Here is a 13,000-nt window from a genome sequence, read left to right on the forward strand (position 1 = left end):
TTTTCATCGCCGATTCCCCTCCGTTGCAGTTTGAGACAACGCACTAACAGGGAAAAACAAGGATAAGGCAGGAGGAAGGGAGGGAGGTGCTCGCCGGCAAAGTTTGGCGGCGTGGTGTCCGTCGATTTTGTCATGTCCGGGACAACGGGGGGGGGGAGGGGGGGTTGGGGTGAACAGCACGGCGGTGAACAGCACGGCGGTGAACAGCACGGCGGTGAACAGCGCGGTGAACGTCGCGGTGAACAGCACGGCGGTGAACAGCGCGTCTCTCGCCATGAGCTCAGCAGAGCGGTGGGCGGCATAGACGGGCGACCGGCGCCGCCTGGCCAGCGCTTAGAAGGGAGAGTTCATGCCCAACTTGGTCTCGAACTGCAGCTTCTGCCGCTTCTGGTAGCGCACGCGCATCCTGTCGCAGCGGGAGGGAGGGGGGGGAGGAGAGAGGGCGTCGTTAGTGCGGTGGCAGCGACGCGGCCGTCGTGAGTCCCAGCTCCAAGGGACTTGAACCCCCCCCACAGCATCCTGGTGGCGCTGACTCAGTGTCATTATCAACGCCCCACCCCCCCCCCCCCACAAGCCACTTAACCCCAAGCAAACCACAGTCACCTCCATCAGCCCAGCAGCCAGGGTTGCAATAAAACAACTGGAATACAATATTCCCCCCCATAGCTTTTAAGTAAATTATGTAAATTTATGATAATTGGTTTTTTACCCTTCTATCTGGCAACAAAACTGACACCATGTTTGCATAGACCACAATACCTGCAGTCATAATGCAAAAATAAACATAACTCTGATAATGTGCACTGTCCTTGAAGTTGATTGGTCCACACCGGAGACAGCTTTCCTTAGAGCCTAGTCTCACATGGGTTGGACCAGATGACGCCAAAAAAGGTGTCAGTTTTGTTGCCAGATAGAAGGGTAAAAAAACAATTATCATATTTTTTACTGGCAAATGAGGTTCCAATGATGTAAATTTACTCGATTGGAAGACATAAGCTGCAATCACCGCCGCCCCACTGTGAACACTTTGCAGGACCCTCCCTGACAACGAGTCGTGAGACTCAGTTAAGCTATCCTGGGTAAACACGCGCAGTAAATAGTAGCAATAGTAATCGTGTAAGCCTAATGAAATGGCCGCTGACTGACCGTTATTTTGTATTCATGATCTATAATTAAAGCAGCAGCCGCCAGGGGCACGCTCACCGGATCTCATGCAGCTTGATGAGCTCGTTGACCACGACGAGCGGAATGAGCCACAGGAAGCCCAGCAGCCACGTGACGACGGGAACGTCGGCCAGCCACACCGCCACGAGGCTCTCCCCGTTCCGCCACAGCTGCACGTCCACCGCCGCCTGCACCGCTTGCAGCGCCAACCTGCGGGGCGGGGCGCATGTGGGGTCACGCGGGGGCACGGGTGGGGGTCACACGGGGGCACGGGTGGGGTCACGTGGGGCCACGCGGGGGGGGGGGGGGTCACGCTGGGCCACGCGGGGGGGGTAAGCGGCAGAGGTCGCAAACGAGTTTTGATTCCTTACCCGTACCCGTACCCGGCCGCACCAGGGTCGCAAACGGGTACCCGTACCCGGCCGGGTACGGGTAGCCGGGTATCGGGTAGGGTACGGGTATCGGGTACCCGATTGCGACCTCTGGTAGGCGGGGGTCATGGGGGGGGGGGGGCACGGGGGGGCGTGCGGCGTGATCGGGACATGCCCGCGGCCGGACTGGCTTGGCGCAGGCCGTTCCTCGTCACGCTCGGGATTCCATTCAAGAATTGTTCTTATCGTTTCTATACTCCACACATTTGTGATGAATTCGGCAATCTGTGTTGGTTGGGGGGAGTCGAGTGAACCCCATTGTTAGGTACGACGTCACGCGTATTGAAAGACACATCAGCAGCACGTCTCGGCTCGGTTGCTGCAGTGGAACAACAAAACCTGGGCGCCTCCTGAGCAGCAACATCAACTGCTGATGTAACGACGCAACGTTTCGCATACCTTGTGAGGTTGCTATCGTCTCGATGCAAGCCAAGGGTTACGTCTAGGACTGGGTCGGCCAGTCCTCACATTTAAACACAACCGAGTGTTATTGACGACGGGCTGCTGGCAAGTGCTGGGTGGGATGACGCAGTGTGCTGGTGAAGGATCAGTGCGAGGGCTGGGACTGTTGGGCCCTTCACGCAGCAATGGCAGCATGGCAGCCCGACTCCATGCGAGTGAAGGGTTAGGGAAGAGAGATTAATGAGGCAGTACTCACAGGAATAGTTAGGGGCTGGCTGCAATCTGCACAGTACTCACAGTAAGGGCTAGGGGCTGGCTGCAATCTGCACAGTACTCACAGTAAGGGCTAGGGGCTGGCTGCAATCTGCACAGCGCTCACAGTAAGGGCTAGGGGCTGGCTGCAATCTGCATAGTACTCACAGTAAGGGCACCATTGCTGTCCACCACGTGTTGGTGAAGGGGCTGTGCCTCCAGAGCGGCTGGGTACGATGCACGTGGGTCACCAGGACACACACTGCCAAGGGCACAGACACAACGTCTCACACACGTCGCTGCGGCTAGTCCGGCTGCTGAGAGGTTAAAGGGCGCGTACCCTCTAGAGCGGCTCTCGAGCACTCGCTCTCGTGGAGACCAAGCAGTTGGGCGCCACGGTGGCTAGGAGATGTTAACTACCTCGCCTGGTACACAGGAGGTCGTGGGTTCGATCCCGACCCTGACGCCTGCTGCTGTATATTTGGAGTTTGCGTCTCTCTCTCATCATCATCACGGTGGCTAGGAGATGTTAACTACCTCGCCTGGTACACAGGAGGTCGTGGGCTCGATCCCGACCCTGACGCCTGCTGTATATTTGGAGTTTGCGTCTCTCTCTCTCTCATCATCATCACGATGGCTAGGAAATGTTAACTACCTCGCCTGGTACACAGGAGGTCGTGGGCTCGATCCCGACCCTGACGCCTGCTGTATATTTGGAGTTTGCGTCTCTCTCTCTCTCATCATCATCACGGTGGCTAGGAGATGTTAACTATCTCGCCCGGTATACAGGAGGTCGTGGGTTCAATCCCAATCCCGACGCCTGCTGTGTATTTGAGCGTCTCTCTCTCTCCCAGAGGTCGCGTGGATTTTTCTCCGGGTCCCCCGGTTTTTCCCTCCACGTTTAGAAACGTGCGTTTAGAGTATTTGGCTGCTATAAATGTCCACGCGATGAGCCACTTTGTTGAGCTATCATCTGTGGCCAGGTCGCTTCTGAAAAAGAGCTATAAAATTCTAAATAGTTAAAAGTGAATCGATAGTTAAATGCTATTTGTTACCATTACTATTTTCAGCACGCGGCCCAACGGAGCGTCTCTCCCGGAGCCCCGCATCAAACGCCACTCACGGCTGTTGAGGAGCAGGAAGCCGGCGGTGATTTTCTGCGCCAGGAGCAGAGCGTTGGAGTAATCCCCGAACCACAGCGTGCCATCAAACTGGCTGGTGGTGGTGATGGTGGTGGTGGCAGAGATGATGGTGGTGATGGTGGCAGTGGTGGTGGCAGAGAACAGCGCACGGGTTAGATCGGTAAGCGTACACGAGGATCGGCAGATAAACCCACGCCACCGCAGTCACCACCCACCACACCACACCAAGGTGCCATCCTAACCGCACGCTGGTGATGGGAGACCACAAACCATCCTCACCACACCAGCCACAACACCCACGTGGCGGCTGGACATCCATACCACGGAGATAACACCTCGGTATAAAACAACCACACCGGCCAGAACAAACCTCGTACTCACCAAACCCCCCGAACAGGCCACACCACCCGTGGTTCCTTGCCATCCATGTCCCGGTGCAATCAAACGACAACCCGGGACTAGCCGGCCACCCCACCTAGACCACCGTGTGGCGGATGGACATCAGAGGTCGCAACCGGGTACCCGATACCCGTACCCTACCCGATACCCGGCTACCCGTACCCGGCCAGGTACGGGTACGGGTACCCGTTTGCGACCCTGGTGCGGCCGGGTACGGGTACGGGTAGGCCGTGAGTCACTGGTGAGTAACCGTTTGTCACTCATTTCGGGTAGGGTACGGGTAGGGAACGGCTACCCGTACCCGGCCGGGTACGGGTACGGGTACCCATTTGCGACCCTGGTGCGGCCGGGTACGGGTAAGGAATCAAAACCCGTTTGCGACCTCTGCTGGACATCCATACCACACAGGCCACACCCTTGGTGCAGCCTTTCACACCCTGGTGATGGGAGACCATACCATCCTAACGACACCGCGGCTGGCCATCTACACCAGTGGTTCTCAACCGGGGGCATGAGAACCCCTGGGGGATACGTGGCAATGTCCCAGGGGGTACGCGAGATGATTTATAAATGCGTGAAATTATATCATACGTGAGCCATTGGTGAATAATCATGGATGCGTCTGCCAATATAAAATAACTACGATAACATTTAAATCCACAGGGTAACCTCGAATAATATAAAATACCTTTCTAAACTCATTGATGGTAAACAGAGCGGGTTTCCAAGAGTAACCAGCGAGCGTGAACAAATCACGTCATGCACGCAGAGCGTCCGTTTAATTTTTTTCCTCGCTCGCAGTGCCTTTCAAATTCTTGGTTCTTTCGGTAAAGTCACGTAGAAGGGAAATAATAAAATAATATTAATATAAAACAATAACAGTTCCTTTCAAGTTAGGATACCTCACAAAATGGGTAATTGATTAAATTATTGATACATTTATTTCTCAGAACCATGTTGGGTCAGGCAAGGGGGGTTATACTCGGTTGAAACTAAATTCAACAAGGGGGGTAGTACAGCAGCCGAATAAGGCTGAAAACCACTGCCCTATACCACTCAGACCACACGACCCAGACCACACCCACACAACCTGGACCACACATTCTGCTACCGGTCACCCCCCCCCCCCCGTGTCCGTACCTGAAGGGGTAGGAGTCGCAGTGCGTGGCGTTGTGGTTTCCCACGCTCTTGCTGCCCGCCCGGCAGAAGCCGTTGAGCGTGAGCGCGAAGCAGCACAGGTAAATGCACACGGACGGGAGGAACTTGCCCAGGAAGCAGAGTACGTAGTAGTGCACCGTCTGTCACAGTGAGCGAAGGGCGGGGGGGAATGGGGGCGGCACGTATGTACGTTGAACTTCTTTCGTACCGTATGTAGCCAACCGTGCTAATTGGAGGTGCGGGGGAAAATGTCACAAACTAAACACAAAAAGCAGTTATAAACAAGTGAGTTTTCAATCTAGATTTAAAAGTGCATAGCTCCGATGGCTTCCTAATATCGTTCCAGACGGTCGCAGAAGCGCATCTGAAGGCGCGAGATGCGATGACCTTCTTATTCGATGGCCGAGCCAAAAGCCGCTGCAAGAGAAAGAGCGGCAAGTCGAGTTCGCGTCGACGGTGGATGCGGAGCAGACGCTGCAGACTAAACTAAACCATTTGTACTTTACCAGGCGCAAGGCCTACTGTGCTGTGTAGGTCTTTATCAGAAGCGACCGGGCCACAAATAACAGCTAAATGAAGTGGCTTATCAGGTGGAAATTTATAGCAGCCAAATAGTCTGAACGCACGTTGATTCTAAAAGTGGAGGGAAAAACTTGAGGATCCGGAGAAAAATCCGCACGACCACGGGGAGAGACACCGCAGAGTCGGAATGGAACCCACGACCTCCCGTATACCAGGCGAGAGAGTTAACATCTTGCCACTGTGGCACTCACCCTGCGTGGCAGCACCATAAGATTCTTGCCGGTGGCGATCGTCATGACGGAGTTGTCCGGCTGCTTGCCGAGGAGCGACACGCTGCGGAGACACGGGGCAGGGGAGGGAGAGGAACGGGGTGGAAATTCAACACGAGGAGGGCCCTCGACCGTGGCTCCGTCACAATTTCCATGATCTGAACAAGCAGATATCATTTTTGGATTTAAAGCTTTCGTGACTGCAGGGATTCATCTTCTTGGTTGTTTCGGTAAAGTCGTTTATGAATATATTTTTTCGCAATTATCTGTCAGTCCACCGCGGTGGTCAGTGTAGGTTGGTCTATGGAGCGCACGTGACCAATTCATGTATATATATAAATATACATCACTCACCATGGCTATGAATCAAAATCAGTTTTTTTTTGTGAACTCCTGGATGGCAAGGTGGCGAGATGTTAACCACCTCGCCTGGCATGCAGGAGGTTGGGGGTTCGATCCCGACCTTGACGCCTGCATATTTGCAGTTTGCGTGTCTCTCTCCCCGTGATCGCGTGGATTTTTCTCCGAGTCCTTTGTTTTTTCCCCTCCACATTTAGAATCAACATCACGCGTTCAGAGTATTTGGCTGCTACAAATTTCCACGTGTTAAGCCACTTCGTTGAGCTATCATTTGTGGCAGGGTTGCTTCTGAAAAAGAGCTGTATATAGCTCAGTGGGCGTTGCCTGGTAGTAAAAATAGTTTCTAGTTTAGTTTATAATCGTACCTGATGAGCGGGTGTGACACACACGACATCCACAGTACGTCGGTCGTGCTGAGTGGTGGCGGCAGTTGGACTAGGCAGCTCACGACCTGCCACACACAACGCAAACAAAAATCACTTTTACAGACATTCACCTCGTTATTCACAAACTTGCTATCCACGACTTGGGCTGGGCCACTAGGCAACGGGGCCGTTTCCCGGTAAGCTAATCCCAGAGCGGTTCCGAGAAGTCGTCTAAAATCAGGAGGGGGCAGGAGAGTCCTTGAGTTACTCTGCTCCCTCTCTAAGTCACGTGAACAAATTCTACTGCCACAAATTTATAAAAAAACACATTTGAGTTATGACTCGATTTTTTTTCTTATATCTTATCGACATTCAGCTCACACTGCGTGCGTTGAAAGCATTGCGTGCGGTATCAAGTTAATTACAATTCGTGCCAATTGCATGCAATCGTTATGCTAATGCTATGCTAATGTTTGATCAACGATGCAAACGAGATGGTATTAACGATATATAGAATTTAAGCTGGATATAAGCACACTTCATATTTCACTGGTCAACACACTTTTTCTGGCATAAGGTATTCCAACGGTTTTAAGGTAATTTTGGGGTGCTGATTCCAAATCTGGCATCAGTTTTTGTCGATCACATCAGGTTTTTGAGATATCAAATATTGCATTTTCAATAAAAACTGCAGACGAAAAATATTAAATAAATGTGGATATCTACATAAAATAATATTATAAACACACTATCCTAAAAATACAGCACCATATTTTAACACTAAAGCAGTCACTGACTCACAACAACTTGCAATCATAAGTGACAGAGTTAATTTCGGGTAAAATCAATGAAAATGGGGTATGCCGATAGCATAAAATGAGATGTGATGGAGCAAATCTGAGATCAGATTTGGAATCAGCACCCTGAAATTAGTCTAAAACAGCTGCAAAAGTCCAGGCCAGAAAAAAAAAAAGTTTTGTTGACCAGTGTTTTCACACCACGTGCCTACATGATACCGGTGGGGGAAGTCTAAGTGAAACTTCTGATACAAGCACACTCTTTCGGATGTATGCATGTATGTTGAACTTCTGTCGCACCGCACGTAGCCAACCGTGCATATCGAAGGTGCGAATAGGTGTGAATCTAAGCACGCACAATGGCCTTGCTCTCATGGGGTGTGCTCGTAACCAACTCCTTCCCCAATTAGAGGTGTCAATTCTCGGAACAGAATCGTGACACCGAATCGCGACAATTCGTCCGACTGCCGTGCGGCACAAACGGCTCCACGTCCCCGCCGCGTTTGGCGAGTCGCCGAGCGTGAAGCGTGCACCGACCTGCAGCAGCACCAGGGACAGCTGACACTGCAACAGGAAGAGGAAGCACTTGCGCATGCCGTTGATGGTGTGCCTCGCCTGGCAGACGGACCCAATCGGAAGGCAACGTAAGCGCTTGAGTGTCAAGGTACAGGATTACACTCGCTCTACGCGGAGGTAGCAGTCGTGTTAGAAACGTTCCAAGGAAAGGGGGCAACAAAGCGAAACCGCACGTCGAGACAGCTGCCTACCGAGAAGCACACACAGTACACACACAGAGTACACACACAGTACACACACACAGTACACACACACAATACACACACAGTACACGCACACAGTACACACACACAATACACACACAGTACACACACAGTACACACACAGTACACACACACAGTACACGCAAAATATACACACAATTTCGATTTAAAGCTTTCGTGACTGTCTTCCCGACAGACTTGTTCTTCACCTGAGGACGGCTGCTTGCGTTGTGGCTGAAACGTCGTGAGAATTATTTTATTATGTTTTATTTTTATTATTTTATTATTTCCCTTCTACGTGACTTTACCGAAAGAACCAAGATGATATACACACAATGTTGTAACTGTGTATCTCTGTATATGTACCTGTGTGTATGGATCTCTGTGTATCTCTGTGTGTGTATCTCTGTATGTGTCTCTGTGTGTGTATCTCTGTATGTGTCTCTGTGTATGAGACAGCTGCTATTACCGGCACGGCGCATGGCCAATGGAAAGCCACCAGTAAGTACAGCGATGCCCCCCCCCCCCCACGTTGGCTCAGCTCGGATGTGCCAGTGGTAAAAACGGGGTAAAGACCGACTCAAGGATAAGTCTGCTGGGCGTCCGGTTTAACTCTGTCTATTGCAGATAACCGATTGGTAACCGTAAAAGTTATCGTTTTGGAAATCCACAATTGCAGGCAAATATAGAATGCCAACTATGCCAATTAGAAACCCAGGAGAGCCTCGGTAACAAAGGTTCCTGCAAATAAGATATTTGGCCAGTTTCAAGAAGTGAGTGTTTGGAGGTGTGCGAGGAATCCTGAGTGCCCGGAAACAACCCACGCAATGAAGGGGAGAACGCTGAACCTAAAAACACAACGGTGGCTTGTCAGAAAAGACTTGTTGTTGTACTGCCCTCCCTACACACACCACCTCACTTGGGCCTGCTTGGTGGCCGGGATACGGCAGGACAGATTCCTGTGTGTATCTGTGTGGAGCCGTGAATGCTATCACATTTGTATTCATCGTTCCCCCCCACCTCCCCCCCAGGTACTACCAGTTTAGAATCTGTATTGAGACTGGAGGAATCCGATGAGCCATGAAGCTCTTTTTTTCACAGACGTCCCGGGTAGGTCACCTCCCACACGCGTCCAAAACGCTCGCTCGCAGAGTTAGTCAGACGCCCCGTGAAGCAGGACCCAAATCAAAGAGCTTTGATTTGAAAAAAAAAGAGCTTCGAAACTCTTTCTTGGATAAACAATGGGTGTTATATTTCCCTGCAGATAACAATAGCCGCTGTTCTTGTTTGTCCGGCACAGCAAGACTTCCCAGCTCCGGACGCACACAGTCTAAAATTAGACATTGTGCCGCTGTCAATCTTGCTACACGGACACAATAGCTGTTTCCCAGGACTGTCCTGGCCAAATCCAGACGGGCGGTGAACCCTTGGCTGAGGGCACCCGAGCTCTCTGGCGTCTCTCTCTCTCTCTACGTGCTGCAAAGAAGGGCCATCGCCCGAAACGTCGTCTATTGTACACTTGCTTTTTATTTTACGGCCACAGAGTTCGAGACGAATATGCCAAGGTGGGTGCGGTGGCGTGGCCCAGCGGTAGCTGCGTTGCGAAAGTTCACGGTTCGTGGGAGGTTTGTCTTTGGTGAATTCTTGTACGTTCATGCACGTGAGTGCGTGTGTGGGGAGCGGTGGCGCGGCGGTGAGCGTGCTGCGCTATAAACCGGGCAAACCCAAGTTCGATTCTCGCTCGCGGCCACCAACACCAGTGACGATTATCTGGACCAGTCTTGAACCTACGCTAGGTCGACTCAGCATTAAATGAGTACCTGGTGCGGTGTGTAAACATCGCCCCTAGTCAGACAAATGCGGCCGGGCGTGGTGCTAGCCACCCACCCCCCTCGTGTGCCTTGCCGGCTTTAATGGGTGCTCGCTAACATCACTTGCCCCGACATTCTGTTAAGGCTACACGGGGGATCTTGGTCTTTGTACGACATGTGTATGCGTGCGTCTGGTCCTCTCGCCTGCTTGATGAGCTTGATGATGCTGAGGTTCTCCTCGTGGTGGAAGGCCACGGAGCAGGGCAGCCCGTTGAGCTGCCCCGACAGGCGCAGCGGCCCCCCGCCCTGCGCCTCCGTGTCGGCCGGCATGCCGCTCGGCGCGAAGCCGAACCGCTCCCACGTGCACCGTGACGGGTACAGAGGGTCCACCGCGATGCTGCGCCGACGACACCGCCGACGCCGGCGTGCAGGGTTAAGCGGCGCGGTTCGGGTGGTTTTGTATTGTTCTCAGGTGCGCCGAGCGTAAGTGCGCATGTGTGTGTGTGTGTCCGCAGTGGGGAGCGGTAGTGCAGCGGTTAGCGCACTGCGCTACGAACCCGGCGACCCGAGTTTGATTTCCTTTCACGGCCATCACCAGTGACGATCATCTACAAGCTGAAAGCTCCACGTCCCACGAGGCATCAACACGTGGCCGGGACCCGAGTGAGGGTCCGACCCTTCGTAGCTGTATCTCCTACGTATCGTGTAGTTAGCTGGGTGGTCACCACCCTAGGCTGTACCTGTTACCCCTTTGTGTATTACGTGTTGATATAATAAATGTGTTGCCTCTAAAGAATAACGTCTGCGACTCAGTTGGACTCACGACACGTATGCATAAGCATGTGTGCGCATGCATGAGCGTGTGTGTGTGTATATACAAAGGTGTGCGTGTATGTGCAAGGGTGAGCGTGTGCGCGTGTGGGCGCGCGTGCCCACCTGACGTTGCTCTGCAGGAACACGCGACCGTTGCGAACGTTGGCGGAGCTCCCGAGGCAGCAGACGACCTCGCCGTGCTCCTGCATCACCGCCACCATCTCGCACATCGCTGGAGACGCGCGCGTGGAAAAACACACACACAAACAATGAACGTCTACTCCCGTGTGGCCTTCAACAGACTGTGGGAGCAAGTGCTGTTAGCGAGCAGCTATGAAGGCCGGCATGGCACGCAGAGGGGGTGGGTGGCCAGTCCCACGCCTGGCTGCCTTTATCTCCCTAGTGGCGATGTTTGCACACTAGGGCCAGCTCAAGGCCACGTCTCAAGTGTCTCACTGTCAGGCTAGGGGTGAGTACCAGCTCAGAGCCACGTGTCAGTGTCTCACTGTCGGGCTAGGGGTGAGCACCAGCTCAGAGCCACGTGTCAGTGTCTCACTGTCGGGCTAGGGGTGAGTACCAGCTCAGAGCCACGTGTCAGTGTCTCACTGTCGGGCTAGGGGTGAGCACCAGCTCAGAGCCACGTGTCAGTGTCTCACTGTCGGGCTAGGGGTGAGCACCAGCTCAGAGCCACGTGTCAGTGTCTCACTGTCGGGCTAGGGGTGAGCACCAGCTCAGGGCCACGTGTCAAGTGTCTCACTGTCGGGCTAGGGGTGAGTACCAGCTCAGGACCACGTCTCAGTGTCTCACTGTCGGGCTAGGGGTGAGTACCAGCTCAGGACCACGTGTCAGTGTCTCACTGTCGGGCTAGGGGTGAGCACCAGCTCAGCGCCACGTGTCAGTGTCTCACTGTCGGGCTAGGGGTGAGCACCAGCTCAGAGCCACGTGTCAGTGTCTCACTGTCGGGCTAGGGGTGAGCACCAGCTCAGAGCCACGTGTCAGTGTCTCACTGTCGGGCTAGGGGTGAGTACCAGCTCAGGACCACGTGTCAGTGTCTCACTGTCGGGCTAGGGGTGAGCACCAGCTCAGGGCCACGTGTCAAGTGTCTCACTGTCGGGCTAGGGGTGAGTACCAGCTCAGGACCACGTCTCAGTGTCTCACTGTCGGGCTAGGGGTGAGTACCAGCTCAGGACCACGTGTCAGTGTCTCACTGTCGGGCTAGGGGTGAGCACCAGCTCAGCGCCACGTGTCAGTGTCTCACTGTCGGGCTAGGGGTGAGCACCAGCTCAGAGCCACGTGTCAGTGTCTCACTGTCGGGCTAGGGGTGAGCACCAGCTCAGAGCCACGTGTCAGTGTCTCACTGTCGGGCTAGGGGTGAGTACCAGCTCAGGACCACGTGTCAGTGTCTCACTGTCGGGCTAGGGGTGAGCACCAGCTCAGCGCCACGTGTCAGTGTCTCACTGTCTCTGTGTCTCACTGTCTCTGTGTCTCACTGTCTCTGTGTCTCACTGTCTCTGTGTCTCACTGTCTCTGTGTCTCACTGTCTCTGTGTCTCACTGTCTCTGTGTCTCACTGTCTCTGTGTCTCACTGTCTCTGTGTCTCACTGTCTCTGTGTCTCACTGTCTCTGTGTCTCACTGTCTCTGTGTCTCACTGTCGGGCGTGCAGTCCGTGAAGAGTGGCACGAGGAGCGGGACGTTGTCGATGTTCTCCAGGTGTGGCCGCACGTTCTCGATGCCGCGGGGAAGTTTCGCCTGCGCCAAACGAGATCAAGAACGCAGGTCAAGGTCAAGAGGTCATCAGGGCCAATGCTGCTGATGTCACCACACTCCACCGTGACTTCCTGCTGCTAGATCCTACGGCTGTTGCGCGGTCGACCGTCTGGGTCAAGGACTTTCCGTTGGTTGCCGAATTCTGTTTGGCCAGACAGAGCTAAATGGGCGTATCGGCTACAGAGCAGATGGACTCGCGTGGTATCGCATTGTTTGAAGCCGACTGGACTTGCTGAGGTATCGATATGTGGCTGAGGCTCGTGAAGGATGCTTTTGGGAAGTTGGAGGCAGCCGCACTTCAGCAACAACAGAGGGCAGAGGAGCGACGCTCAGAATGGGCGGATAAAACGCAGTAAGTTGGCACAGTAGGGAGAACAGATGGTGTGCATCTGCTTGTCATCTCAGCCAGTGGCCCTATTACACCTGGGTCTGTCTGATGACCTCCTGTCAGCAAGCCTTTAAGTGGCCTGTATGAGCACCTAGCCTGACACAATAGTCTAGTGACGTCACCGCCACTTAGTTTCAAATATATGCTATTGTTGCACGTGTGTTAGATGTGGAACTGTGT

General features: G+C 53.5%; 1 protein-coding gene across 3 annotated transcripts in view; it reads right to left on the bottom strand.

The window, feature by feature from the left end:
- Nucleotides 1–213: 213 nt before the first annotated feature.
- The window catches only part of TMEM94 (transmembrane protein 94), a 40,806-nt gene continuing 28,019 nt past the window's right edge, over nt 214–13,000 (bottom strand). For all 3 annotated transcript variants that reach the window (XM_078872715.1, XM_078872714.1, XM_078872716.1), the window contains 11 exons: nt 12,315–12,414; nt 10,788–10,896; nt 10,056–10,248; nt 7,799–7,876; nt 6,465–6,550; nt 5,722–5,803; nt 4,931–5,088; nt 3,373–3,464; nt 2,418–2,511; nt 1,204–1,374; nt 214–406 (listed from right to left, as the gene is read on the bottom strand). In XM_078872715.1, the coding sequence (XP_078728841.1) occupies nt 334–406; nt 1,204–1,374; nt 2,418–2,511; nt 3,373–3,464; nt 4,931–5,088; nt 5,722–5,803; nt 6,465–6,550; nt 7,799–7,876; nt 10,056–10,248; nt 10,788–10,896; nt 12,315–12,414 (1,236 nt within the window). In that variant the 3' untranslated portion in view covers nt 214–333. The remainder of the gene's footprint in view (nt 407–1,203; nt 1,375–2,417; nt 2,512–3,372; nt 3,465–4,930; nt 5,089–5,721; nt 5,804–6,464; nt 6,551–7,798; nt 7,877–10,055; nt 10,249–10,787; nt 10,897–12,314; nt 12,415–13,000) is intronic.

Source organism: Lampetra fluviatilis, chromosome 35, assembly GCF_964198595.1.
Source record: "Lampetra fluviatilis chromosome 35, kcLamFluv1.1, whole genome shotgun sequence".
In the NCBI taxonomy this organism is placed as follows: Eukaryota; Metazoa; Chordata; class Hyperoartia; order Petromyzontiformes; family Petromyzontidae; genus Lampetra; species Lampetra fluviatilis.